At 50.6% G+C, this 25445-nt stretch overlaps 1 protein-coding gene across 1 annotated transcript in view; it reads left to right on the forward strand.

Moving 5' to 3' along the window:
• LOC311201279 (acid-sensing ion channel 2) overlaps positions 1-25445 on the forward strand; it is a gene marked incomplete at its 3' end in the record, with an annotated part of 569954 nt that overhangs the window by 492290 nt on the left and 52219 nt on the right. The window contains exon 2 of the mRNA XM_084275638.1: positions 18773-18923. Coding sequence (XP_084131764.1) covers positions 18773-18923 — 151 coding nt within the window. The remainder of the gene's footprint in view (positions 1-18772; positions 18924-25445) is intronic.

The following is a 25445-nucleotide window of genomic DNA, read 5'->3' on the forward strand; positions in this document are numbered from 1 at the left end:
GACCTCATTGCAGCCTCCCAGTCCCTGAAGGGAGCAGAGGAACAGGAGGGGAATCAGCTTGTTAAAGGGCAGAGACTGGCAGGACAAGGGGGATGGAGTGAAGCTGGAGGAGGGAAGGGTTGGATGAGATATTGGGGGGAAGTTCTTTGCAGAGAGAGTGGTGAGGGGCTGGAACAGGCTGCCCAGAGAGGGGCTGGGTGCCCCATCCCTGGGGGTGTTCAAGGCCAGGTTGGCTGGGGCCCTGGGCACCCTTGTGTAGCTCCAGGCCTGGAGGTTGGTGTCCCTGCCTGTGGCAGGGGGTTGGAGCTCTGTGATCCTTGGGGACACTTCCAACCCATGCCATTCTATGATTCTGATGTCTCTCTGGGTAGGAAAACCTCACCAAAAGCCATCTCCACCCTGCCAAGATCTTTGCAAAGATCAGCAAAGAATACCAGAGTAACCCCAACGTGGAGCCTTCAGCTTCAGGAAAGAGCTCCCTGCTTCACTCCTCTGCTTCCAGTGTGATTTCAGCCTGTTGTGGGTTTGGTCCTACCACATCCTAGGAGAAGGTTGGAGGGATTTGTTTAGCTCTGCTCATTTCCTGGTGCAGGTTTGCTTGCCTGGGGAGGGGGTCAGTCCATTCCCTCTGCAATTTGTAATGTGCTTCTAGGCCAGGTCTGTTACTCAGCTACCAACAATAAGCTTTCAAGCTGTCAGCCCCTGCTTTGCTGCTTTGCAGGGCAGCCAAGTCGCCCAGGAGCCAAGGGAAATAACCCAATGTGATGACTAACAAAATTATAAGGTGTGGAGGGAATAATGACCCGAGTTATTACATCGCTTTACAGAGGCTTTTAGCCATTCAGACAGCTAGGGTTGCTCTAAACTAATGCTGCTTGGCTTTTAATTGACTAATAATTGCAGAAGATGGTTGTTGGTAGGGATGTGGGGCGTTTCTGTGCTGGTTGAATGGTTAGGGGAGGTGTCTTTTTTGGTTGCATCTCTATAATCTCTCTCTGTTGAATTGGTTTTGGCCTGTAGTGTTGTAGGTGAAGGAAATGCTTGTTGTGCTGTCCCTGGAGCTGGTCCTTGCCCTCCAGGTTGTTTCTTTTTGGTAAGTGGTTCCTGCAGCTGCCATTGTGTTTGAGGTCTGTGTCTGTACCTCTGTGTTGTATGTGGGGCAGCTTGTCTCCTGAAGGCACCCAACTGGTGTGGGAATGAAACCCCTTCTCAGAGGGTACAGGACAGGGTGAGCAAGGCCCTCAAAGCTCTTGAGGTGGTCTCAGGTTGCGTCCTGGGAGGTTTTAGATTGGAGGTGAGGAAACATTTCTTCCTGGAAAGAGTGGCCAGGCATTGGGCCAGGTTGCCCAGAGAGGTGATGGAGTCCCCATCCCTCAGGGGGTTCAGAACACACAGAGACGTGGCACTCCAGGACATGGGTGAGCTGACATGGGGGTGCTGGGCAGACTGTTGGACTTGCTGGTCTCAGAGGTCTGTTCTGACTGTACAGATTCTCTCATTGAGAACCAGGAAGACCCCCCAGGAGCGAGCAGCCCCTCCTCACCCACGATGCTCAGCTGTCTGTGATGCCATGCAGCACAGAGAGCACTTGGTATCTTCTCTCTTGTTGAAACCCAGAAGGTCAGAAAATGGGACTTATCCATGATGGAAACAGCAGTGGTGGCCAGGACTGGAGCTGTAGGACTTGATCATTTTGCTTCATGAGACCCTATCTCCAAGCCCAGCCTTGGACTGCAGCGCTGGATGGTAGGTGCATGGAGATGGTGCCTGCCCCAGAAGCGTGCAGCCCACTCACATCAGAGCAACGATCTCATAGCAGGGGCAGTGTGAGCCTTCATTCCATACAGGTGTGGATTGAATTGTGGAGAAGGGATTGCCTTCAGCAAGGGCAGAGACAGATGAAGGACGAGGAGTCATGTGGAACACATCACAAAACGGACTTGAGGATGAGCTGCCATTTCTGGCAGCCACAGCTAAGAAGGGGAAAAGATGGTCCTTTTCCATTGATACAGCACCATCTCCCTGCAAGGAAACCCTCCCTGCTCTCCCCTATTAGCTGTTCTTTTCCTCCACCAACTCCCTTCACTACTTTCTGTCCTGACTTTGTGTCTGGGACAGGTCAGCTGGGAAAGCCACCGTGATGCAGAATGTGCCAACTCAGACTAACTTAGTTCAGACAAAGAGTATCCCTGTGGCTGACTCTGTGTAGCTGACTGGTTGGGAAGAAGTAGCTCTAAAAGCCCTCGACAGAGCGTAGGAGGCTTCCCAGGATCTGGTGATGCTTTTAAGAAGTCACCAGGGAGACATCAAAGTGCAGAGAGCTTCCAGCCGCGCTCCCTCCGTAGCTCTTGTTTCATCGCGGAGGGTGGTGATGACAGGGCTGTGTCCGCTGGCCCACAGCCAAGGGACTGCTCAAGGTAGCAAATTCGGGGGGGGGAAAAGGCAAACTGACTGTATGAAAAGTGCAGAGCCCTGATGAAGCTGTCCCCTGCTTCCCTGGCAAAGGGTAAAACATCATAGGGTGTAAGGATGCTCTGCAGATCACTAGGAAGATATGGAGTGATAATGACAAGGAGTGGTTTGGGGAGGAAAAAAGAATGTCATTTGTGGTAAAAGATCCAGCAGGAAATGCTCTGCCCCTCCTCTGTGAAGATTTTAGGGTTGGGAGCTCTTGGGTTTAGCCACATTGGTGATGCTGATTTTTTGCCTCTCTCCTTGTTTTTCCTGGCCTGTGGGACAGACCATGTGCCCCCAAAGCCTGACAGATTTACTGTGCCAATTGCAGGATGTTTGGAAAAGATTTTCTCTTTTAAGTTCCATTTAAAGCATTTCCCATTGTTCACCCAGGGCTAATTCTCCATCGATGGAGTTTAATTAATCAGCCTGGTGCTTGTAACCACGTGAATCAGTACAGGCTGGGGGTGACCTGCTGGAGAGGAGCTCTGTGGAGAAGGACCTGGGGGTGCTGGTGGGTGACAGGGTGGCCATGAGCCAGCAGTGTGCCCTGGGGGCTGAGAGAGACAATGGGATCCTGGGGGCATCAGGAGGAGTGTGGGCAGCAGGTGACAGGAGGGGATCCTCCCCCTCTGCTCTGCCCTGGTCAGGCCCCAGCTGGAGTGTTGTGTCCAGTTCTGGGCTCCCTGGGATCAAACAGACAGGGATCTCCTGGAGAGAGTCCAGAGGAGGGACAGAGATGCTGAAGGGCCTGGAGCATCTCCCCTGTGAGGAAAGGCTGAGTGAGCTGGGGCTGTTCAGCCTGGAGAGAAGAAGACTAAGGGGGGACCTTATGAATGTTTATCAATATCTGAAGGGTGGGATGCAGGGGGAAATGGGCAGCCCCTTGTCAGTGTCTGTGGGGACAGGACAAGGGGCAATGGCTGCAAGTTGGAGTACAGGGAGTTGCACAGCAACATGGGGAAGAAGTTTTCCCCAGTGAGGGAGCCCTGGGACAGGCTGCCCAGGGGGTGTGGAGTCTCCTTCTCTGGAGAGATTCCAGCCCCATCTGGACACCGACCTGTGTGCCCTGTCCTGGGGAGCTGCTTTGGCAGGGGGTTGGACCCCATGAGCTCTGGAGGTCCCTTCCAACCCGTGTGGTTCTGTGAGTCTGGTCGTGCAGCAGCTCTGCGTTTCCGAGTGCAACACCCTCGTCTCATACACCAAACTCCAGAAAGAGCTTCTGAGGCAGCCAAGCATCACTCCCTGTCTGCATCCTTCCCCAGGCAGGTCCCATAGCCGTGGCAGTTTTGCCACCCCCCTGCAATCCCTGCAGCATCCTCACCCTCAGCGACATCACCAACCCCCTTCCTCAGCACCTAAAACCAGCAGGATGCTGCCAGATACCAACTCTTGGTTTTCCTGCGTAGCAATCACAGGGCTCAGCCTCAAATCCCCTTTTTATAGGTAGGTTTGGTGTCAAAAATCTCTCTGAAGTCCACTTGAAGGAATTTATGAAATACTCTTATGGTATCGGTGCCACGAAGCAAATAAAGCTGCGTGCTGGGTGGGCAGGGGGCTGTCAGGAATGGAAATTGCATCCAAGCAATTCCATGAACTGGAGAGAAGGGAAATCTTTATTCTGTGAGCTGCTCAAAAGGAGGAGTGCTAAAGAGCCGAGCCTTTTAGTACCTTAGTGTCACATTAATTACAAAAATAAAGCCTTTGCATTTCAGAACAGCTGGTTTTGACACTTTTTGGAGTTGAATTTTGTTCGTGGTTTCTGTAGGCTGACTGCTGCGAAGCGAACTGTAAAGTAGGAACAGGGGGAATTGTTAAGGGAGTCATGGTATCTGTCATTTCAGACCCTGTCTGGGGTGCACACACTGGGGGGTTGAGGGATTTTCATCCTGGAGTTTTTCATAGTAGCCTTTTTCTCCTTGGGAAGTCGTTTTTCTGCTGCTTTTATTAGTTAGAAGGGCAGGAACCAAGGTGTGCTGCTTGCAGGGAGGTTAAATCAAAGGCAGAAAGAGGGCAGGTGTAAAGGCATTTTGTGTCATTGCCCTGGCACTGCGTGTCCAGGGCCGCTGCCGACTGGATCCGTGGATGCTCCCAGCGCCTGTGGCATCTGGGCTTTGGGTTCTTCTCCACCAACTTACACTGCAGCCAAGCAGCATCCCAGGGAGTGCCTGGAAAGCAGAATAGCTATTTGTTTTGAGTGCAGGTTCTCGAGATTTCGGCTCACTGCCATCTCCTGCCCCTGCAGCAGCACTGATGGCTTTGACTGCAGGGCAGAGGCTGGGTTTTGTGTGGCAAGCACCAAAGCCCTCCCAGCATAAGGCTCTCCAGAGGCAGCACACTTCTGCCCTTACATTAAAGAGACCCATCTCTTTCTAAGTGCTTGGGTACAAAACCAGATGTGTAGGACTCAGGATTTAGAACCAGGTGCCAGAAGAGTCTTTGCAGTGGAGGAAAAACCCTTAGAGCTGGAAGAGGCAGCATGTTTCAGGGGCTGGCAGGTTCTGGCAGAGGTGTATATATATATGTGTGTGTATATATATATATATATATATATATGTACACACATATACTTGACAAGCTAATTAAAAGAATATTTTTCTACTTTAAAACCATGCTGTGCACAGTGAACAAGCTCAATCCCTTGCCTGGGTGATGAATATCTTCTGAGGTTTATTACCAGCTAGAAGCAGCTTCAAGGGGCCACACGGGCTGTGTTTGCTCGTGTGCTCAGCTCCCGGTACCGCCAGCAGCTTGGAAGGCAGATGGGATCTTGGGCTCCATCAGAATGGTGCCATCAATGGGATCAGTGATCCCATCAATGGGATCCTGGGCTCCATCAGCAGAGGGGTGGCAGCAGGGACAGGGAGGGGATTGTCCCTCTCTGCTCTGCCCTCCCCAGCTGGAGTCCTGTGTCCAGAGCTGGGGCCCCAGGACAAGAAAGATGTGGGGCTGTTGGAGAGGGGTCGGAGGAGCCACGGAGATGCTCAGAGGGCTGGAGCAGCTCCCCTACGGAGAGAGGCTGAGGGAGCTGGGCTGGGTCAGCCTGGAGAAGAGAAGGCTGTGGGGGGACCTCACTGCAGCCTTCCAGTCCCTGAAGGGAGCAGAGGAACAGGAGGGGAATCAGCTTGTTCAAGGGCAGAGACTGGCAGGACAAGGGGGATGGGGTGAAGCTGGAGGAGGGAAGGGTTGGATGAGATATTGGGGGGAAGTTCTTTGCAGAGAGAGTGGTGAGGGGCTGGAACAGGCTGCCCAGAGAGGGGGTGGATGCCCCGTCCCTGGGGGTGTTCAAGGCCAGGTTGGCTGGGGCCCTGGGCAACCTTGTGTAGCTCCAGGCCTGGAGGTTGGTGTCCCTGCCTGTGGCAGGGGGTTGGAGCTCTCTGATCCTTGGTGTGCCTTCCAACCCAGACTCTTTGATTCTATGATCTCTGGATTGAGAATGGGTGCTGTATATCAAATAAGAGTTTGACTGCACCTTTCTTACCTCCCATAGCTTGGGGTCTGTCTCTGGTTCAGGCTGGCAGGTCAGCATCTCCTCAGCCACGAGTAGCAGGCCGTGCGTGGTGTGAATATATCTCTATCTGTATTTTTTAAGGAAAAACCAAAATAATCCAGGGTGGTCTGGGACCCTGTGGTTGCACATAACGAGCAGAGTCCTCCTTGAGTGTGAAATGGGCTGTAAAAATGTCAAAAAGGAGCCTACTGATGCTTGAGCCCTGTGGTAACAAATAAATAGACTTTAGGCCGTAAATAGGATCTTTGCTTGTCTCAGCCAAAAATACCCAAGTGTTGGTTTTAAGGCTGGATGCTGACGAGCTGCCCAGCTCCCTTGTGTCCTGTTACACTGTGTGCTTGCTGTAACACAGGGAAATCCCTGCCTTTCCCTTGCCTGGCATTTACAAAGCAAAATGTCTCTGTCCTGGGGCAACGCTGTTCCCTTTGGGATCATGAATGGTGTTATAATGAACCTGGAATGATCAGGTTCTCTCTTGGAAAGGTTTTGGGTGGAATAAAGAGTTGAAAAATCTTGCTGTTGGACTAATTGGGCTTTCATCTATCATCAGTGATGGACAGGATTGCCCCAGCCCTGGAGGAGGGATGCAGCCACAGAGGAGATGCCTCGTGCCTGGCTGGTGTGTCATGTCTTGCATTAAATGCTGAGTTGCTGCTGCTCAGCTGGGAGATGTTATGGCAAATCCTTTAACATCCCCCAGGCTCATGGCAAGAGAAGGGATGTTGCTGTGTGTGTCTGGTCCTGAGGCTGCGATTGAGTCATTTGGAGGTTGTTCCTAAAATCCCCCTGTAGCTCAAAGCACCAGCTCTGTGCCTCAGGGTTGTGTCCCACCACCTTTCCAGAACAGCAAGGGGCTGCTCAGAGCTGTGGCTGTACAAATAATAAATAGCAGCTGGAAAATCTCTTGCTGAATCAGCTATTTCAGCAGTAATTTAAATTAAAAGGCCAACTGAGGTTAATCCCTTAACCAAGGGATGCTTACTGAGTGTCTGTGCTGGTCTGGCTGCAGCGACTATGGATTGGGAGCTTGTGTGAGATTTGGGAGTACAGGACACAGTATAGTTTCAGTGCTGTATTATTTAAGTTTTTTTCCTTTTAATTTCTTCTGAATAACATTCCAGTTCTTCATAGGGCTGTCTTCAGAAAGCTGTCCTGCCTGCTGCATGTTTGTTGTGAGCAGCAGAGCCTGGCTGCTGTCCTTTGCCTGCTTGTGTTGGTATATACACTCCCTAGTCCAAATCAGATTTGGTGCCACACAGAACGTTACCAGGAATGATTTCTATTAACCCTGGGAGTCAAGTGGGTTTTCTGAGAGCATCATCCTTGTCCAGCTGCTCTCGTGGCTGGAGATCTCACCGTGCGGATCCTTTGGTGGGGAGTGCAGGGAGAACCTCACCCCGTGTTCTCCTCCAGCACTGCTCTGCCCTAAAAAGGGACCATGAAAATACCAACATCTCCTGCCTGCTTTGCCAACGCTCAGTGATTTTTGGGATCCAATCTGCCCCATTTACAGGCATGATTTTTGTATTTGGGGTTTTCTCCCCTGGTTGCCAGCACCTATTTACCCTGTTTGTCGTGTCCATGGCCGTGATGATGATACAGAATGTTTAGTGATGTTTAGTCTGGAGGCTAAACCATGCAGCAGTGATGTTTAATCTGTAGAAGAGGAGGCTGAGAGACCTTATCAGCACCTACAACAACCTGCCAGGAGGGTGCAGAGAGGTGGGCAATGGTCTCTTCAGCCAGGGGACAGGAGATGGGACAAGGGGCGATGGGCTCAAGCTGCCCCAGGGCAGGGTCAGAGCAGATGGGAGGGAAAAGTTCTTCCCTGGCAGAGTTGTGGGGCTGTGGCACAGGCTGCCCAGGGAGGGGCTGAGTCACCTTCCCTGGGTGTGTTTAAAAAAGGGTAGATGAGGTGCTCAGGGATATGGTTTATCTTAGGATGGGAATGGTTGGACTTGATGATTTTAAAGGTCTTTTCCAACCTGGTGATTCTGTGACTCTGTGAACTGCAGTTGCATCCCTGGCTGTTTGGGCTGAAAACAAGGCTGCTGCTGCTCCAGCCATGCTGGCTCTGCCACCTAAAAGTGGGGAAAAAGCAAAAAAAAAAGGATTTCCCATAGCCAGGTACCTGAGTGAGAAGGGACCAGTCTCTTTGTGCAGTGTGTTACACTCTGAATTTCGAGCAGAGGATTTTTCTCATACCTTCCTACCAGCCGTGCCTGCCTGTACCCTCACGTCATCCTGCCCAGAGGGACCCATCCTTGGGAGATAGATGCTTGGGTGTGATGAATCCTGCCCATTCTCAGCCTTAGGCTTTAATGACTTTTCTCTCAGTTTAGGTGTGTCTGTACCTATAGACACACTCCATTTGTGTTTCCCCCCTTGCTTGGCCTATCTCCACTGATTGCAGGGGTCTTGGTAGTGTGGTTTGGGTCCATGTTTTGCTGTAGAGGCCAGAATTTAGGTGGTATAAAATCCACTTTAGGTTTGATTTTAACCTTTTCCCTGCAGTAAGGGGACAATGTGCAGCTCTCATCAGGTGTAGTGTAATTCTAGCAGGGAATAGCCCTGCCAGCATCGTACTGCAGGTAACTGCTCTGTCTGCATCATCTCCAGATGGTGAGATACAGCATTCCCATACTGTGTCTCTGTGGTAGGGAGCAGAGAAGCGAAGTGCAATGGGATCAGATGTGCCCCAGGAGCCAGCACAGAGGTGGCTCTGGTCTGCCAGTCACCCCATGAGCGCGGCAGCCACCTCCTGTGAGCCAATGCTGGGAGATCACCTCGCCCTACGAGGCAGCAGTTCCATGGGTGGCGTGTGGATGGCGATAGCTTTTTGCCTAATTGCAGGCTTGGTTCAGCTCCCTCCCATCTGGAGTGAAACTCCCACTGTGGGCGTGGGATGGTGTAAATGTGGCTACAACGTCTGCGCTGCTCGTGGCCGTATTTCCCAGCGCCTTGTGGGTGTGAATGTGGGTGTCCTCACAGCCAGACACTGCCAACATCCCAGCTTTACCTATCCACAGGCTGCTCATTCCCACAGGAGGTTAAGACAAGTGAGGGCTGCCTGTCCTGCCAGCTCCACGCACCCAAAGGGTCTCACCCTTGAGGTGAGACTCCCCACCACGCTGATGGCACGTCCATGAGTGATGGGGCATGGCATGAGGGATGAGGAATGGCTTTGCCTGCACGAGCGATGGAGAACAGCTTTGCTTGCTGGGATTTTCTGCACCAGAGAGCACTGGGATGTTGGGGATGGGGGGGTGCTGTGTGTAGCCAGCACGTGCAAACAGCCAGCCCAACGTTTGCTCTTCCAGATGATGTAGCTATCACAAGAAAGTCCAGAAGAATGCTTCAGGCTGACTTCTGAGCATCTCTTAAGTGAAGTGCCTGCAAGTGCATTATGGGAATATCTTTTTCAGTTGACTGTAGGGAAAATTGAAGAGCCCAAACATCAGTGCTCTGAATTCAGCTCAATTACATGCAACAAAAAACCTGTGGTACAAATCCCTTGGTGCACAAGGGACACGAACCCATCACCCAACCATGTGGCCGTGGCCGTTCACGCTGGCCATGGTGGCCAGGCTGGTCCCCCAGCTCCATACCAAGTCCCAGTGCAGGATGCTGACAGGCTCTGTTTTTTCTTGTGCCCCAAATATTTCACTTCAGGCAGGAGTTGTAACACTCAACAGCTCTAAGTACTAAAAGCCTCCTGGGCTTTTAAGCTTCGCTGGCTGCAGAGGAACGCTGTTTCTAGTACGACGTTTAGTACTTATCTCCTCCGTGGAAGGACGGGGGAGCGGTTGCTGCTTCTCCTTTGGAGGAAGGATGAGCAGAAAGTTGTCCCTCTGGGAATATTTGGAGCTGTTTGTCCTTTTTGTGAGGCTGACGCCTCGCTCCTGCACCAGATCTGCAGGAGGGTTGGGCTCTCCAGGCAGGGAGTGGCGTGAAAGGCTCCAGACTTGCAAACAGTTTTACAGTGAGGAGTAAAGGCTGGTGAAGGAGCTGGAGGGCAAATCCTCTGAGGAGTAGCTGAGGGAGCTAGGGGTGTTCAGCCTGGAGAAGAGGAGGCTGAGGGGAGACCTTATCACCACCTACAGCTACCTGAAGGGAGGTTGTAGAGAGGTGGGTGATGGTCTTTTCATCTGAGTAACAGGAGATGGGACAAGGGGCAATGGGCTCAAGCTGCCCCAGGGCAGGGTCAGAGCAGATGGGAGGGAAAAGTTCTTCCCTGGCAGAGTTGTGGGGCTGTGGAACAGGCTGCCCAGGGAGGGGCTGAGTCACCTTCCCTGGGTGTGTTTAAAAAAGGGTAGATGAGGTGCTCAGGGATCTGGTTTATCTTAGGATAGGAATGGTTGGACTTAATGATTTTAAAGGTCTTTTCCAACCTTGTGATTCTGTGATGCTGTGAAAGGAATTGTCCTCAGGTTCTCTATCTCAGGAGAGTTGTGGCTGAGGAGCCACCAGCCAATCTCAGCCTGGATGATCAGGACAGACCAGCTCACCAGCATTTCCCCTTCACTCCCTTGACTTTGGGGTGCTGCTTGATGGTTTTAAGGCACGTGGGAGACCTGGTGATGGTCAGTCAGCATTTTCTGGAGACCTCATTTGGATTTGACACTGACATACCAAGTCCAGATGTTTTATCCATCCTCTTTGCTGGGGATCCATACTCTTGCATTAGTATCTTCAGGTGGATAAGTGCTGGAGGGATCCATGGGCTCCTGTTTCAGACTCTCGAGGTATTTTTGGCAGGGTTGTGGCTCTCAGTCCCAAAGCTGCTGCTGCTCCCGAGCTGGAGATGGAGCTGTGCTGCTACTGAGTTTGGAGTTCAGCAAGGGTAATGAAGAGCAATTCATAAAATGGATCAGTGGGGAGAAGTTAGGAAGACAGATTGTAATTATTATCCAAATGAATCCTGGCCTTCAAGCCATATGCTGGCACCTGCTAAAAGGCTCCGGGGCTCCTTCTGCTGGGATGAGCAGAGCTCGCCCATAGGTTGCTGCTGGTGGAGGGACAGCCTTGGTGGTCACAAAGGAGGACTGCAATCCACTGTCACCAGCCTTTCTCCTCTTTCCACACCATCTGCTGCTTCCTGAGGGCATCGTCCAGGTTCTTGGCGTGTCTGACCTCGTTCAACCCAAGTCTGGTGATCTCATGGTCCCAGCCTGGCGCGTCTCGGGCTCTTGACCTCATTTCACCTGTGTAGATGCTGGGTGGCCTCATGCTTGTGCTGGGACATGGATTTTTGTAAGAAGGGAAAGGATGCCTCTTTCCTTTGAAAGAGGAGGATGCTGCTCTGCATCGGGTTACTGAAGGATCAGTGGATGCTGTTCCACAACCCGAGTCCTGGGAAATTAAAGAGATGATCATGGCTTCATTTGCATTTATGTGGGAGATGAACCTTTGTGGGTGTACACAGATATTGTATCCTGCAACTAATAAATTACAGTCTGGTGGGACAGAGCTCCTACCATATCGTTCTGCATCAGTTTGTTACGTGGGGAAGTAATTAGGGCTTGATGGGGGATCAGGAGGTAGTGGGTTTCTTGGTTTATGGACCAACATAATCCTCAGATATTTGGAGCTTCACCATTACAGTTTATTCATTTGCTGCCAGAATATTAGTGCTATATTTCTTTTTAAATACCCACTCAGCCAGTGCTAAATTGCAGTGATTGCTGTGGAAGTGATTTATGCTGGCTGTAAGGACCCTCCCTACGTACTTGCCATTCAGACAAATGCTTGCACCAGAGCGTGTTACAGGGGGGTGGCTGACTGCATGGATCAGGAGAAAAGGGCAATATCTCTTAGGGAATCCAGTGTGCCAGACTGTTGTGCCTCTGTGTTAGTGCTGCAAGACTTTAACTTCTTAAAGGGTGGAATACAGGGGTACGAATCGTTACCTGTGGTGTGAGGATAGGCTGAAAGAACTGGGGCTGTTCAGCCTGGAGAGAAGAAGGCTAAGGGGGGATCTGATCAATGGTTATCAATATCTGAAGGGTGGGACACAGGGGGACATGGGCAGCCTCTTCTCACTCGTCTGTGGGGACAGGAAATGGGGCAGTGGCCTCAAGTTGGAGCACAGGGAAGTTCCACACCAATCTAGGGAAGAACTTTTCCCCGGTGAGGGTGAGGGAGCCCTGGGACAGGCTGCCCAGGGGGTGTGGAGTCTCCTTCTCTGGAGAGATTCCAGCCCCGTCTGGACACCGACCTGTGTGACCTGTCCTAGGGAGCTGCTTTGGCAGGGGGTTGGACCCCATGAGCTCTGGAGGTCCCTTCCAACCCCTGTGATTCTGTGATTCTTTGTAGGGCCATCCTGCAAAACAAGTGAGTTAAAAAGGGAGTTGGGCCTGTCCAGTGGCAAAAACTGGGTTTGAAGGTGGAGATGGATGTGTTGGGAGCGTCAGGCGTTACGTAGCAGCTTGTTGCAGTGGTAGGTGATTACATTTGGGATGCTGACCACTGCTGGTTTGTACAGGAAATAATATTGATGCCTGTGCACGACTGTCTTCACCTCGGGCAGTACCTGGGACCTCGATAACTTCTTATTTAGAAACAGAAGACTTGTATGAAACCAGAGCTGACATCCCTGCTGTTCCCATCCTGTCGTGCGACAGCGGTGCCCAGAGGGGCGCGGGCAGACATCGAACTGATTTCAACAGCACGTCTCCTCCCCTCGCCTTGCCGAGCTGCTAGACAAGCCCCACTGGGATGTCTCGGGTTTGGAGGCCGAAAGGAAAACCCTGTCCTTGTAAACACATCCCTGACAACTTTTATGGCTCTGCTTTCCAGAGCTCCATCCCCATTACTCTTCTCTGTTGCAAGATTAAACCTGACACCATGAAGGATGGGTGATATTTTGCTTGTCTGACATGCTTCTGTGCCAGGTCTCAACAAATACAAAACAAGCAGGGATTTAAAGAGGAATCTCTGGCTAGCTTTTGAGGAGGAGAAGGTACCAAAGTGTGTCATCGATTTGCATTTTCCCTCTTGGTTTATGTTAATGCCTTGCCTTAGGGGCTCTTGAAGCTGACAGACTGAGTCACCTTACTGATACATGGGGCTGTGAGGTTTTTTGTATTCCCCCAGTGCCTTTGTAGGACTGAGACACATAATCCCCGACAACAAAGAGGATGTCCTGGTGAGGCTTTCATCCCCCTCTGTGTGCGATAGAGACTCGATTCAGTCTTCCTTTCTGTATTTGTGTTTTGAGGGTTGGACTGGATGATCTCTTGAGGTCCCTTCCACCCCCTACAGTTCTGTGATTCGGAAGGAAGATGAAGTCCTCTCTGCCCGTTAGATGTGAGTTCCCTCCTTACCAAGCTGTCACAGCAGTCTTGTCCTCCTTTGGAAAGAGATCCCCTTGGGATTTGACGCTTCAGGAACCTGTTTATTGTCGGCATCCGTTGCGATTTGCTCTTTGCAGCCATCAGTTTGTTTTAAATAATGTACCAGTACCTCCTGCCAAGGTGTGAACAAATGGACCATCACGATGCGCTCGCATGGAGCCAACCAGACCGTGCTGTTCCTCACCCCTCCAGTGAAATAATGACATGGCTCAGTGCCACCGTCGGCTCTGCAGGTGCCATGGGAGAGCTGGGAGCTGGGAGAATGTATCAGCGTGCCAAAAGCTCAGGAATAAGGTCATCTCTCCTCCTAAACAGGATCTTTTTCCCATCATGTCATGTGTGTTCCTGCCCAAACCCATCTCCGTTCTCCCCAGGCCCTTTCAGCTTCATGTTCTTCTTCCCCTGGACCCATCTGGAAAGTGCCTTTATTTTCCTGTGTGGGTTTTTGTCCGCGATGCTGTTGGCCGTGGCTCAGTAAGATGTGTACCTCTGAACCTTTGTGTACTGCGATTGTGGAGAAGATGATTGTGAAGGATGCTAATTTGCTGTCTTTTCAATGGTTAGTACCTTAATCTGACAACTAATGCCTCGCCTTGCCAGTGAGCTCTGCCTGGCATCTTTGTCTGGATTTAGAAAAGTAATTTACAGGCTTCAAATTACTTGCTTTCACCATCATTTTGCTCCGTGCTGAAAGGATAATTTATCAGCAGATACGCTTGTCCTGTGTATGCTGGTTATAAACTGTGAAATACCTTTTTCTCTATTACTCCAGTCAGGCTTGCTTGCACTTTGAATATCAGTCATGTTTGCCCCGTTGGCTTCGACACGCGGTGGGAGCGACATCGGTGTGCGCTGGTTTGTATGTGGAGCCCGTGTGGGATACCCACACTCTGCTTTGGCCTTTCATGGGGTACATGGTTTTCCCTTTACATGGTAGAGAAGGGGGTCGTTGTTGTCATCACTCAAATACTAGCTTGCAGATCCAGAGCAGGCTTACCTCTGTAGCTAAGAGAGCCAGGATCCCTGGGGGGCATTAGGAGGAGTGTGGGCAGCAGGTCACAGGAGGGGATCCTCCCCCTCTGCTCTGCCCTGTCAGGCCCCACCTGGAGTGCTGTGTCCAGTTCTGGGCTCCCTGGGATCAAACAGACAGGGATCTCCTGGAGGGAGTCCAGAGGAGGGACAGAGATGATGAAGGGCCTGGAGCATCTCCCCTGTGAGGAAAAGCTGAGTGAGCTGGGGCTGTTCAGCCTGGAGAGAAGAAGACTAAGGGGGGACCTTATGAATGTTTATCAATATCTGAAGGATGGGATGCAGGGGGAAATGGGCAGCCCCTTCTCAGTGTCTGTGGGGACAGGACAAGGGGCAATGGCTGCAAGTTGGAGCATAGGAAGTTCCACAGCAACCTGGGGAAGAACTTTTCCCCAGTGAGGGTGAGGGAGCCCTGGGACAGGCTGCCCAGGGGGTGTGGAGTCTCCTTCTCTGGAGAGATTCCAGCCCCGTCTGGACACCGCCCTGTGTGACCTGTCCTAGGGAGCTGCTTTGGCAGGGGGTTGGATTCTGATGAGCTCTGGAGGTCCCTTCCAACCCCTGTGAGTCTGTGATTCATTTTCAAAGGAGCTGTCAAAAGGAACAAGTGATCCATCAAAGAGAAACATCAAGCAGGTATTTTTACAGGCTGTTCTCAAGGTACATGTTTGTGTTTTCCTTTCTGGCTTGTGCTGGACCTTCTTTTTATTGCAAGTTAAAACATTGCTACCAGCAAGGAGGGCTGTTTTCCCCTAAGACAAATAAAGCAGGTTAAATCATCCTGCTTTGCCTGGTGTTTGCTGTCTCAGGTGTATCACAGCAGTTGGTATATGAGTATATACTGGCGTTGCCCTTTCCAGACAGCTTGGTCCTTTTGTGGTGATGATCTGATAAAGCTCTGAATCTTTCCCTGATATCAGGGAGTCCAAAAGAGCCTGAAACCAAGAGGATGCCCTGGAAAAAAGCTGTATTTTCACATTGTTCATAGCAAAGTTGACATAGCAAATCTTTCACAGTGAGGGTGAGGGAGTCCTGGGACAGGCTGCCCAGGGGGTGTGGAGTCTCCTTCTCTGGAGAGATTCCAGCCCCATCTGGACACCGACCTGTGTGACCTGTCCTAGGGAGCTGCTTTGGCAGGGGGTTGGACCTGATGAGCTCTGGAGGTCCCTTCCAACCCCTGGGATTCTGTGATTCTGTGAGAAATAGTGCAGCCCTGTTTAGTGTGAGCTGAAATGAATACATATGGATTTTTGAACTTGGCAGTGTCTTTTCAAATGCCATTCTAAATTGTCTTTTTGAGCTTCTTAGGGAAAGAAGGAAAACCTTGTGGTTGAGGGTCCAGAGAGGAACCCACCATTGCCCTGTGCCATAGTCTGCTGCCGTGGTTGGGCATTGAGCGCCGTGGCTAAGCCCTGCCGACCGCGGCTCTGCGAGGGGAAGTTTCATATATGGAGGGGGGTGGCATGTTTATGTGGCATTTACATATGGTTTGGCACATTCCTATGGTATATTGGTAGGTATTTGTGTATGGGGTTGGTGTATTTATACATGGATTGCCCATATAGGCACAGTCTGCCCAGGGTTTCTCAGGGGAGACCTGCTCGCCCTCTCCAGCTCCCTGAAAGGAGGGTGTAGTGAAGGGGAGGGGGGTTGATCTTCCCAGTAACTAGCAACAGGACGAGTGGAATGGCTTAAAATTGCACCAGGGGAGGTTTAGATTAGAGATTAGGAAACATTTCTTCACTGAAAGAGTGGTCAGGCACTGGACCAGGCTGCCCAGGGAGGTGATGGAGGGGTTTAAAAGCCATGTGGGTGGTGTAGGGACGTGGGTTAGTGGTGAGCGTGGCAGCGCTGGGTTAACGGTTGGACTTGATGATCTTAAAGGTCCTTTCCAACCTAAATGATCCCATTCTGAAGACCAGCAGAAACTCATCAGGCTTCCTTGGAAACATCTCCTTGCAGGGTCCTAGGAGTGATGTAGATGATGCCAGCAGGGTCTCAGGTGGTCCCTGATGGTCGCCACTGCTCAGGAACAGACGCAGGGCTGGGAAGCAGATGCATTCCTTCCATGTGTGTGTCAACACCTCACAGGTTCTGTGTGGCTGGAGAAGCTTCCCATCTTCTCCTGATGGGCAAGAGAAACACCTCCCAAGGTCATGGCAGATGAGCTCTTGGCCATGGCCAGCAGCCTTCCGTGGACTTTGACAGTTGCTTGCTGTGGGTGAGCAGAGGGGGTGGAGGAACATCCCTTCCTTTTCAAGTCATCACTTGATTTCTTCTCCTGGGATCGGGGTCCCAGCCATGCAGCTAAAGTGAGCCTCAGGCCCCTGTCACTTTAGATCTTGTTTGTTGGATAAACATGCCCAAACTGGAGGTTTTACACTTAAATTTTTTACAGCTGCAAAGGGCTGTATAAAAAGCCCCATAAAATTGCCTGGATTTATTTGACTAAAGACTGCACTGGGTACATCAACATCCAAATCCTTGTTCAGCATTCTCGTTGTGCTGTTGCTTTCAATACAAGCTTCCTTGTCTTCCCATGATTTTCACTAACAGCAAGTTTTCCTCTTGCCTTATTTTAAACCCTCCTAATTAGATATTTGTGACTTCTGCCTTCAGAGCCTATCTGGGAAAACCCATCTACTGGCTGCTAACACAGGCTTCTTGTTCTCCAGCTTATCTTTCCAGCTTGAATGGTTTAATAGGTCAGTCAAGTATTAAAATGGGATTTTCACTTGGATATAAAATCTTTTTTTAAAGGGCAGGGTGGGGGGTTTTCTTCCCCCTACAAACACTTCAGATTCTCTGCCTCCTTTTTGCTCCTGGTGGAGGTTTTAAACTTAAATATGATTTCATTTCCCTTCACCTGCTTCCCTGATGCTGTGATTATAAAGGCATATGTCAATATTTGAGGGGAATAAATTGCTGATGACTCCAGCTTCTGTTTGGCTTTATGAATCATCTTGGGGTCGCATGATCTCAGCAACTGCGTTAGCAGCTTGTGATTTCTGGTGGGACTGCAGCCAGAGTGCTGCTTGGTGTTGGGCTCCCTTCACTTTGAATATTCATTGCTGGTGGTTGCTGGATTTTCTGGGGCTGTGAAGCAGCAGAGTGGCTTGAAGAGGGCTCACGCTCCTGTTTTCACACTGGTGCTTGTTGGAAGTCACCTCACATGATGGTTGGGGGATTTCTAAGTGGCTGTGAGAGGTTTTATCTTCTTTTACTACAGGAAGAAGCTCTACACATCTGCATGTCCCCCATGCTTGGAAACCCATGTCAGCCCTGCTTTGCAGTGGCCTGGAAACCCCCCATCTGGGCTTTGCCCAGAGTTTCCTTCAAAAGACAGGCCAGAATGGGACTACCCTACAGAGAGAGGCTGAGGGAGCTGGGCCGGGTCAGCCTGGAGAAGAGAAGGCTGTGGGGGGACCTCATTGCAGCCTCCCAGTCCCTGAAGGGAGCAGAGGAACAGGAGGGGAATCAGCTTGTTCAAGGGCAGAGACTGGCAGGACAAGGGGGATGGAGTGAAGCTGGAGGAGGGAAGGGTGAGATGAGATATTAGGGGGAAGTTCTTTGCAGAGAGAGTGGTGAGGGGCTGGACCAGGCTGCCCAGAGAGGGGGTGGGTGCCCCGTCCCTGGGGGTGTTCAAGGCCAGGTTGGATGGGGCCCTGGGCAGCCTTGTGTAGCTCCAGGCCTGGAGGTTGGTGTCCCTGCCTGTGGCAGGGGGTTGGAGCTCTGTGATCCTTGGGGTCCCTTCCAACCCAGACCAGGCTGGGATTCTGTGACTCTGTAAAAAAGAGCAGAAGGGATGGAGGAGATCTTTCCTCATTTGCCCAAGTGTTTTTAACTCTTATTATTTGCAGAGAAGTGGTAAAGTGAGGAAGTAATGGGATGTTGGGTTTTTCTGTGTCAGGACAAGCAGGCATCATTGACATTGCTGGGTGGGAGGCAGTGGGCATGAGCTGTGCCTCTGGAGTTTGATATTCAGCAGCTGGATGAGTGTGGTCAGTGCTGGCTTTGGGGATGAGCCCAACTCTAGGTCTGAAGCCATGAGCCTGCACCCTTGGTGGACTGAGGTGCCTCCCACCCCCCTGTTTAATTGGTTATATTTTAGTACAACCTCAAGCACCACGTGCACACGGGAGACTTGACACGGCTCCAGTGAGCACTGAAGACATTTTTTCATTGCTCTAAAATGGCTTTCTTTTCCTCTCTTCCATCTTTTTATTTTCCTTAAGGAGAACACAATGTGCTAAAGGCTTAACCTGGGGTGGATTTTTGGGCAGACGTTTCCTTTGGAGCTGCAGCACGTGGGCGATGCTCATCCCTCTGCAGCTGCCTTGGGGTGGGGAGGGTCGTGGGTGACATGGGAAATCCTATATATCATTGCTCTCTCTCTCTCTCTCTCTCTCTCTCTCTCTCCTTGCAGGTGTTTACAAAATATGGGAAATGCTACATGTTTAACTCAGGAGAAGAAGGACGGCCTCTTCTTACCACGGTGAAAGGTGGGACAGGCAATGGACTGGAAATCATGCTAGACATACAGCAGGATGAATATTTGCCAATATGGGGAGAAACAGGTGAGACCTCCTTTTTCTTCCTGCAAACATGCATGTACTGGTGATTTTTTTGGAAAGACCATCCCATCCTTCCCAGCCAACGCCTAAAGCAGCTCTTGAATGCAAGAGGAGCTCAGTCAGTGCAGAAATGAGTTTCTTTCCTTCTCAGTGTCTCTGAGGCACCAGTTGGGACCAGCATTTCTAGGGTTCAGCTCATCATTGAGTCCTGGACTTGGATGCCTCAGCAGCAAAGCTTGGGATGTCAAACAGGAGTGTTCTCACCTGTCCTGGGACAAGGATGGATGACAAGAAGTGTATTGTCTCCTTCAGATGCTCCAACACATCCCTCTGCCCTAGAAAGGCACTTCTGGGAGGCCACATTCAACGTGGACTTCCAGCTGCTGCCTGTTCTCCTCCTTGAAATGTGGGGACATTCGTTGCCCTAATTGTTGCCTTCACCTGGGTTATGCTGTCTGGGTGGACCAGGGGCTCGGCTCACTGCACTCAGAGTGTTTTGGGATGGACAGCATCCCTCCCCTAACAAACCCAGCTGGGTTGGGCATCTTCAGAAGAGCCAGTGTGCTGTACTGCAGCCCTCTGGTGCTGGCACAGATGGTGCTCACAAGAAAGGCTGGGGCTGTGTGCAGGTCTCAGGGGTTGGGATGGCAGCACTCAGAGTGGATGTCACCTCCTGCAAGGACAGCTCAGCAGCTCCTGTCCCAAAGTGGAGGTTGATGGCAATGCTGGGGCCAGTTTCTGGGATGAGCCCTGATGCAAAGAGAGCAGGTAGGAGGCTGGGCTCTGCCAGAAGGGTGGCATGAGGAGCCACACATGCCATCCAAGCCACCCATTTAGAGCAATCCTTATCAGTCCTTCAGCAGTGGTGGCTGCTGTTTCATGGGCACGTGTTGACATTTTAAACACAACATCCAAACCAAAAAGGGTTGGGCAAGTTGCCAGCCTCTCTGTTTCTCTGGCAGAGCACTGCAGTGGGAGTTTTTCAGGACAAAGTTGTGTTTATTGTGGGGTATCAGGACAGGAAGAGGAGCAAATGTCACTTAAGGTGTTGTGTCACTGTTTCTCCATCATCCTGTGCAACTGAGCCCCTTTGAGCACCTTTCAGGCTTCTCCTCCATAGCGAAGGGTTGGTTGCATTCATTGGAAATGTATCACTTGCTTGGGTGGTGTTTGATTCATATGGTTTAAAGAGTTTCCCAGGGTCCCATCGATCATTTAACACTGCACAGGCTTGTGCAGCAGGAGCTCATCCTTCCAGGTTTGATCTCGTGCTCCACGTCAGCCTGGGCTGGCCAAGGGGAGGGGGAGGAGGTGGAGGTTTGAGGTTATCATTTCTGACTTGAGGCATTTGTTTGAAGTCTTGTCCTTTTAAAGTCAAACCAGGTTCACAGTCCAGAGTAGGATGATGAAGAGCATCTTCCACCTCTGATGCTTCATTGCCTCCAGGCTGCCTTTAGGGGAGCTCACAAGGGCAGGAAACTGCTGCATTGAGGGCTCAGGGGTGTAGCAGGCTCGGACAGCCACACCACGAGCTCTGTGTGCTCAACTTCTATTGAATCAGCTTGTTAAAGGGCAGAGACTGGCAGGACAAGGGGGATGGAGTGAAGCTGGAGGAGGGAAGGGTGAGATGAGAGATTAGGGGGAAGTTTTTTAAAGAGAGAGTGGTGAGGGGCTGGAACAGGCTGCCCAGAGAGGGGGTGGGTGCCCCATCCCTGGGGGTGTTCAAGGCCAGGTTGGATGGGGCCCTGGTCACCCTTGTGTAGCTCCAGGCCTGGAGGTTGGTGGCCCTGCCAGTGGCGGGGGAGTTGGTGCTCTGTGATCCTTGGGGTCCCTTCCAACTCAGACCAGGCTGGGATTCTATGAACTTTGTTGGGTTTTGGACCCCTCTGAGGTTCCCCATGGAGATACAGACCTTGTGTCACACCGTTGTTTCTTTAGGTTTGCTTTTGGAAGCTGCCATTTGGGGGACCTTTTGGAGGAACTTGTTCAGCAGTGCACTGCCTTTAGAGCTGTGCTTTTCTGTCTCTGTGGTGCTGGAAGAGTGGATCCATCTCTGCTGGGTAACCAGACTGTCATTACAACATAGGGAAAAAAACTAGAAGAAAAAAGCAAGTGGAGAAATCTATTTTGGGGAACAAAGATTAAGGAGGAGGAACAACCAGGCCCTGTTCTTGCCATCTGACAGGGAAGCCAAGCAGGAGAGCCTGTGGCAGTGGGGAGGGGGTTTCCAGTCTGGTACCTCCACGTCTGTGAGCATCACCATCATCCAGAGGCTGGGTGGGATGGCAGCTTCTGCTCTGGTCACTCTCTTCAGACAACTTTCAAGCACTGCACGTGGCAAAGCTGGACAATGACTTTGGACTTAAAACCTGAGGGGGGGAAACAACCCAACCCCAAGTGCATTCATTTTTTGTTTTAATTTTTTAAAAAACTCTTGGGGCTTTTAGGGTCTTTTGAGTCAAAACTTGACTTCTGACCACATGTGGAAGGGAGCAATGTACCCATTTGATTTTCAAGGTGCCCAGATGTTGTCCTGCCCCACTGCCATGACCTCACCATTGCTAATCTCACACATATTTAACTTAAATTTGTCCTCAGCTAAAGGTTAGAGGTGTAGGGAGGGATCCTCACATCCCCTGAACCAGGTTGATGTTCTGGGGCTGGATTACACCGCGATAGTTGTTCAGGTCTACATGTTTTTACAAGTCCAGGCACTTGACTTTGAAGCTCATAAAACATTAATCTTTGCCTTTCAACAAGAGACTTTTTCATCCTCCACATCCTTCCAGCACCTTGTACAAGCAGTCTTCAGTCTTCATTGCACCCTCTGGACACCACTGGAATAAAAATATTAACTATAGTGGTTAATAGTTGCTGTTCCCATGGAAACACTTAGCTCTTAGTAGGTAAGTGAAGGAGTTGATGATTTCCAAATATTTGCATAATAATGTAAATGTGTTTGGAATTAAATCTCTTCAGCCACCACCTCTGGGACCGCACAGACTTGGCTCTCCCATGAAGAGCTTTGTCAAGGGCAGGCAGCTCTGAGTAGAGAACTACAGCCCTGGCTATGGAGAGGGATGGGGACAGGCATGGGGTGAGATCTTCACGTTGCAGTGCCCAAGCCATGTGTAGCCATGGGGTGATCCAGCCATGGGCATACCCTTCAGGATGGAAGGAGTTGAGTTTTTCTTCCCAGTGAGTTAATATCTCCATTGTAACTTTCATTGCCCGTTCACTCCTGATCTTGAACTCTTCAGATGTTTCTACAGACCAGTTCTGCTGCTCCTTTTTCCCAGTAGCCATCCTGTGCCCAGCAACTGCTCTTTCAGTTGCCTCTTAAGATTTTTGTGTCATTGGGTTACCTCCAGTCTCAAACTTGCACAGCACCTCCCAAACGTGGCTGTTCATTTCCTTTCCTAACTGATTGTTCCATGTTAATCCAAGTTTTCCCAGAGCTCTCTGGAGCTGTCTCCACCAAGCTGCCAGCTCAGGCATGGTGTTTCCACCCTATTAGATGTTCATGGATGCTGAAAAGTGAACCAACCTCCATCACCACAAGAGACCTCTTCACGTGGAAAGATGATGCATTTCCCCAGCCCATCGTGGTGGCCTTGGCTGATGCTTCCTACAAGGGCTGTTCCCACAGGAAAAATCCACACAAAGAACCCTCCAGGCCTCATTTCACTGCCTCTCCATCCCAGCCATGGTTGGGACCTTTCCATCTGCACCCTGAGTCCCTCAGACCCTCACTGGCACAGATCAGTTGTGGTTCTGGTGGATGCAGGGCTGCTTTTTATCAATGCCAAGCACAAATGATGGCATCTTACTCTCCATTTAATCCTGTAGCTGCTTTCCTTTCTGCTCCAGATTTGGAGATGCCAGAAATCCACGTTCTCCTTTCTCTGCATGAAAATAGTTGGCGTGTGGACACAAAAAAACCCCGGATTTTGCTGCTGGCTGCATGCCTCAGGATCTCTTCTTCCTTTTTTAAAGCTGTTCTTTGCAATTCAGATAAGAAGCAGAGAAGGGAAATATCTGTTGGTAGCTCAGGATGGGGCTGCTCCAGGAGCTGCTGCCACCGTGTCACGTTGGCATATGCTTTGTAATAGGAAAAGTGATTTAATTGTTACTGACTGGGCAAACAAAATGAAGTGGATTCTCATTCTAAAAAGGCCTTTACTGAGCATCTCCCCTGTGAGGAAAGGCTGAGTGAGCTGGGGCTGTTCAGCCTGGAGAGAAGAAGACTAAGGGGGGACCTTATGAATGTTTATCAATATCTGAAGGATGGGATGCAGGGGGAAATGGGCAGCCCCTTTTCAGTGTCTGTGGGGACAGGACAAGGGGCAATGGCTGCAAGTTGGAGCACAGGGAGTTCCACAGCAACATGGGGAAGAAGTTTTCCCCAGTGAGGGTGAGGGAGCCCTGGGACAGGCTGCCCAGGGGGTGTGGAGTCTCCTTCTCTGGAGAGATTCCAGCCCCGTCTGGACACCGACCTGTGTGCCCTGTCCTGGGGAGCTGCTTTGGCAGGGGGTTGGACCTGCTGGGCTCTGGAGGCCACTTCCAACCCCTGTGATTCTGTGACTCTGTATCCATTAATATGTTGGGGAGCTGAAGTATCTTGTCTAACAAGTTACTTGTGATAGGAAAACACACCTTTGCTTGGCTGGCTGCATGTGCAGGCCCGTTACTTGAGCATGTGACATTTCTGTGCAGTCTAATTCGGGAGTAGCGAGTGTACACAGACGGCTTCAGTCTCGATTTTCAAGTGTGAAGAAAAGGGTATTTTGACTGTGCCTGGATGTCATGGCATCAGGCAGCCTTGCCATCTTTGGGTGTGCAAAAATATTGTGTCAGGACTGTCAAAATCATGAGGAATGTGGAAAAAAAAAGCCAAACCCCGACGATAGGAAGAAAAAGAGAGAGAAATTTCTGTCTTTCTGAATTTTGCACTTCTCAGATTCATATTTTCCAGCATTCTGCTTTAACCCTGAGTGTGCTAAGAGTTGGGAAAATAATTTGTGGCTGAAGTCTTTCACATCCTTTTGTTGCTTTAAAGAAAACCTTAGGAAATCCAGGTGGGAAATGTGATGCAAACAGAGGAAAAGCTAGCAATCCTCTGTGGAGGTAGAATGTGAGATGGGAAAAAAAAAAATATACCAGGGGAAAAAAATCATACCAGGGAAAAAAAATTATACCAGGGAAAAAGATGATACCAGGGAAAACTCTTCCCAGTAACCAAGGGGGAAACAGCAAACCATGGAGCTGGAGAAGCGTAGGTGGGAGCTGCAGCCAGTCCTACGTATGGCAAGGAGTCTCCCAAATTCTGCTGTTACACATCTTTGTCTCACAAGATTAGTTGCTGGGGAGCTGTGGGGCTGCTGAGGGTGTTTGTTTTATTGCACTTGATGGGGAAAGGGGCAGGAATGTGTGTGTGTCCTCTGCTGATCCATCGAGCCCGTCCTGCTCGGCGGTGCAGATCTGCTGTGGTTGTTTATCCTGGTGTGGAGCTGATGGGTTCTTCTCCAGCCTCTGCTCCAGGACACGGGGATGATCAGAGGGCTGGAGCAGCTCCCCTACAGAGAGAGGCTGAGGGAGCTGGGCTGGGTCAGCCTGGAGAAGAGAAGGCTGTGGGGGGACCTCATTGCAGCCTCCCAGTCCCTGAAGGGAGCAGAGGAACAGGAGGGGAATCAGCTTGTTAAAGGGCAGGACAAGGGGATGGAGTGAAGCTGGAGGAGGGAAGGGTGAGATGAGATATTGGGGGTAAGTTCTTTGCAGAGAGAGTGGTGAGGGGCTGGAAGGGGCTGCCCAGAGAGGGGGTGGGTGCCCTATCCCTGGGGGTGCTCAAGGCCAGGTTGGATGGGGCCCTGGGCAACCTTGTGTAGCTCCAGGCCTGGAGGTTGGTGTCCCTGCCTGTGGCAGGGGGGTTGGAGCTCTGTGATCCTTGGGGTCCCTTCCAACCCAGACCAGGCTGGGATTCTGTTAAATGCAATCAAATCTAGGAAAAGAAAATCTAATTTATAGCAGTGACTCTTTTGATTGGAAAGGGAATCCACTCCTGGTTAATCTTTCTGGAGTGGCCCAAGGTATTATATATTGACATAATACAGCAGCACAGTAAATTGGAAATCACTCAGGCTACAGGGCTGTAAATAAGAAGTACAGGCAGAGAGGTCTGAGTTTGTGTTTCAGGAATTGTTGGATAAAGATGAACATTTCATACCAATTAATCAAGTAACATGCTGAATAAAAAAAAAGAGGGTGAGAAATGCACTATAAAATTGCACTAAGCAGCAGCATGAAATCTATAAAGCTTGAGGCTTCAATCCACTTAGGAGGCTATCACATAGTATTGTGGGATGCTGTTATTTAACTCGGTGAAGAACACAGGCTTGGAGCAAGACTTTTGATCTGGGTCACGGAGAAAAAGATCCCCAACCTCTTTCCTGCATGCACAGAATCCCAGACTGTTAGGAGTTGGAAGGGACCTTGAAAGATCACCCAGTCCAACCCCCTGTCTGAGCA

This window comes from Gallinula chloropus, assembly GCF_964237585.1.
Source record: "Gallinula chloropus genome assembly, chromosome: 26".
NCBI lineage: Eukaryota > Metazoa > Chordata > Aves > Gruiformes > Rallidae > Gallinula > Gallinula chloropus.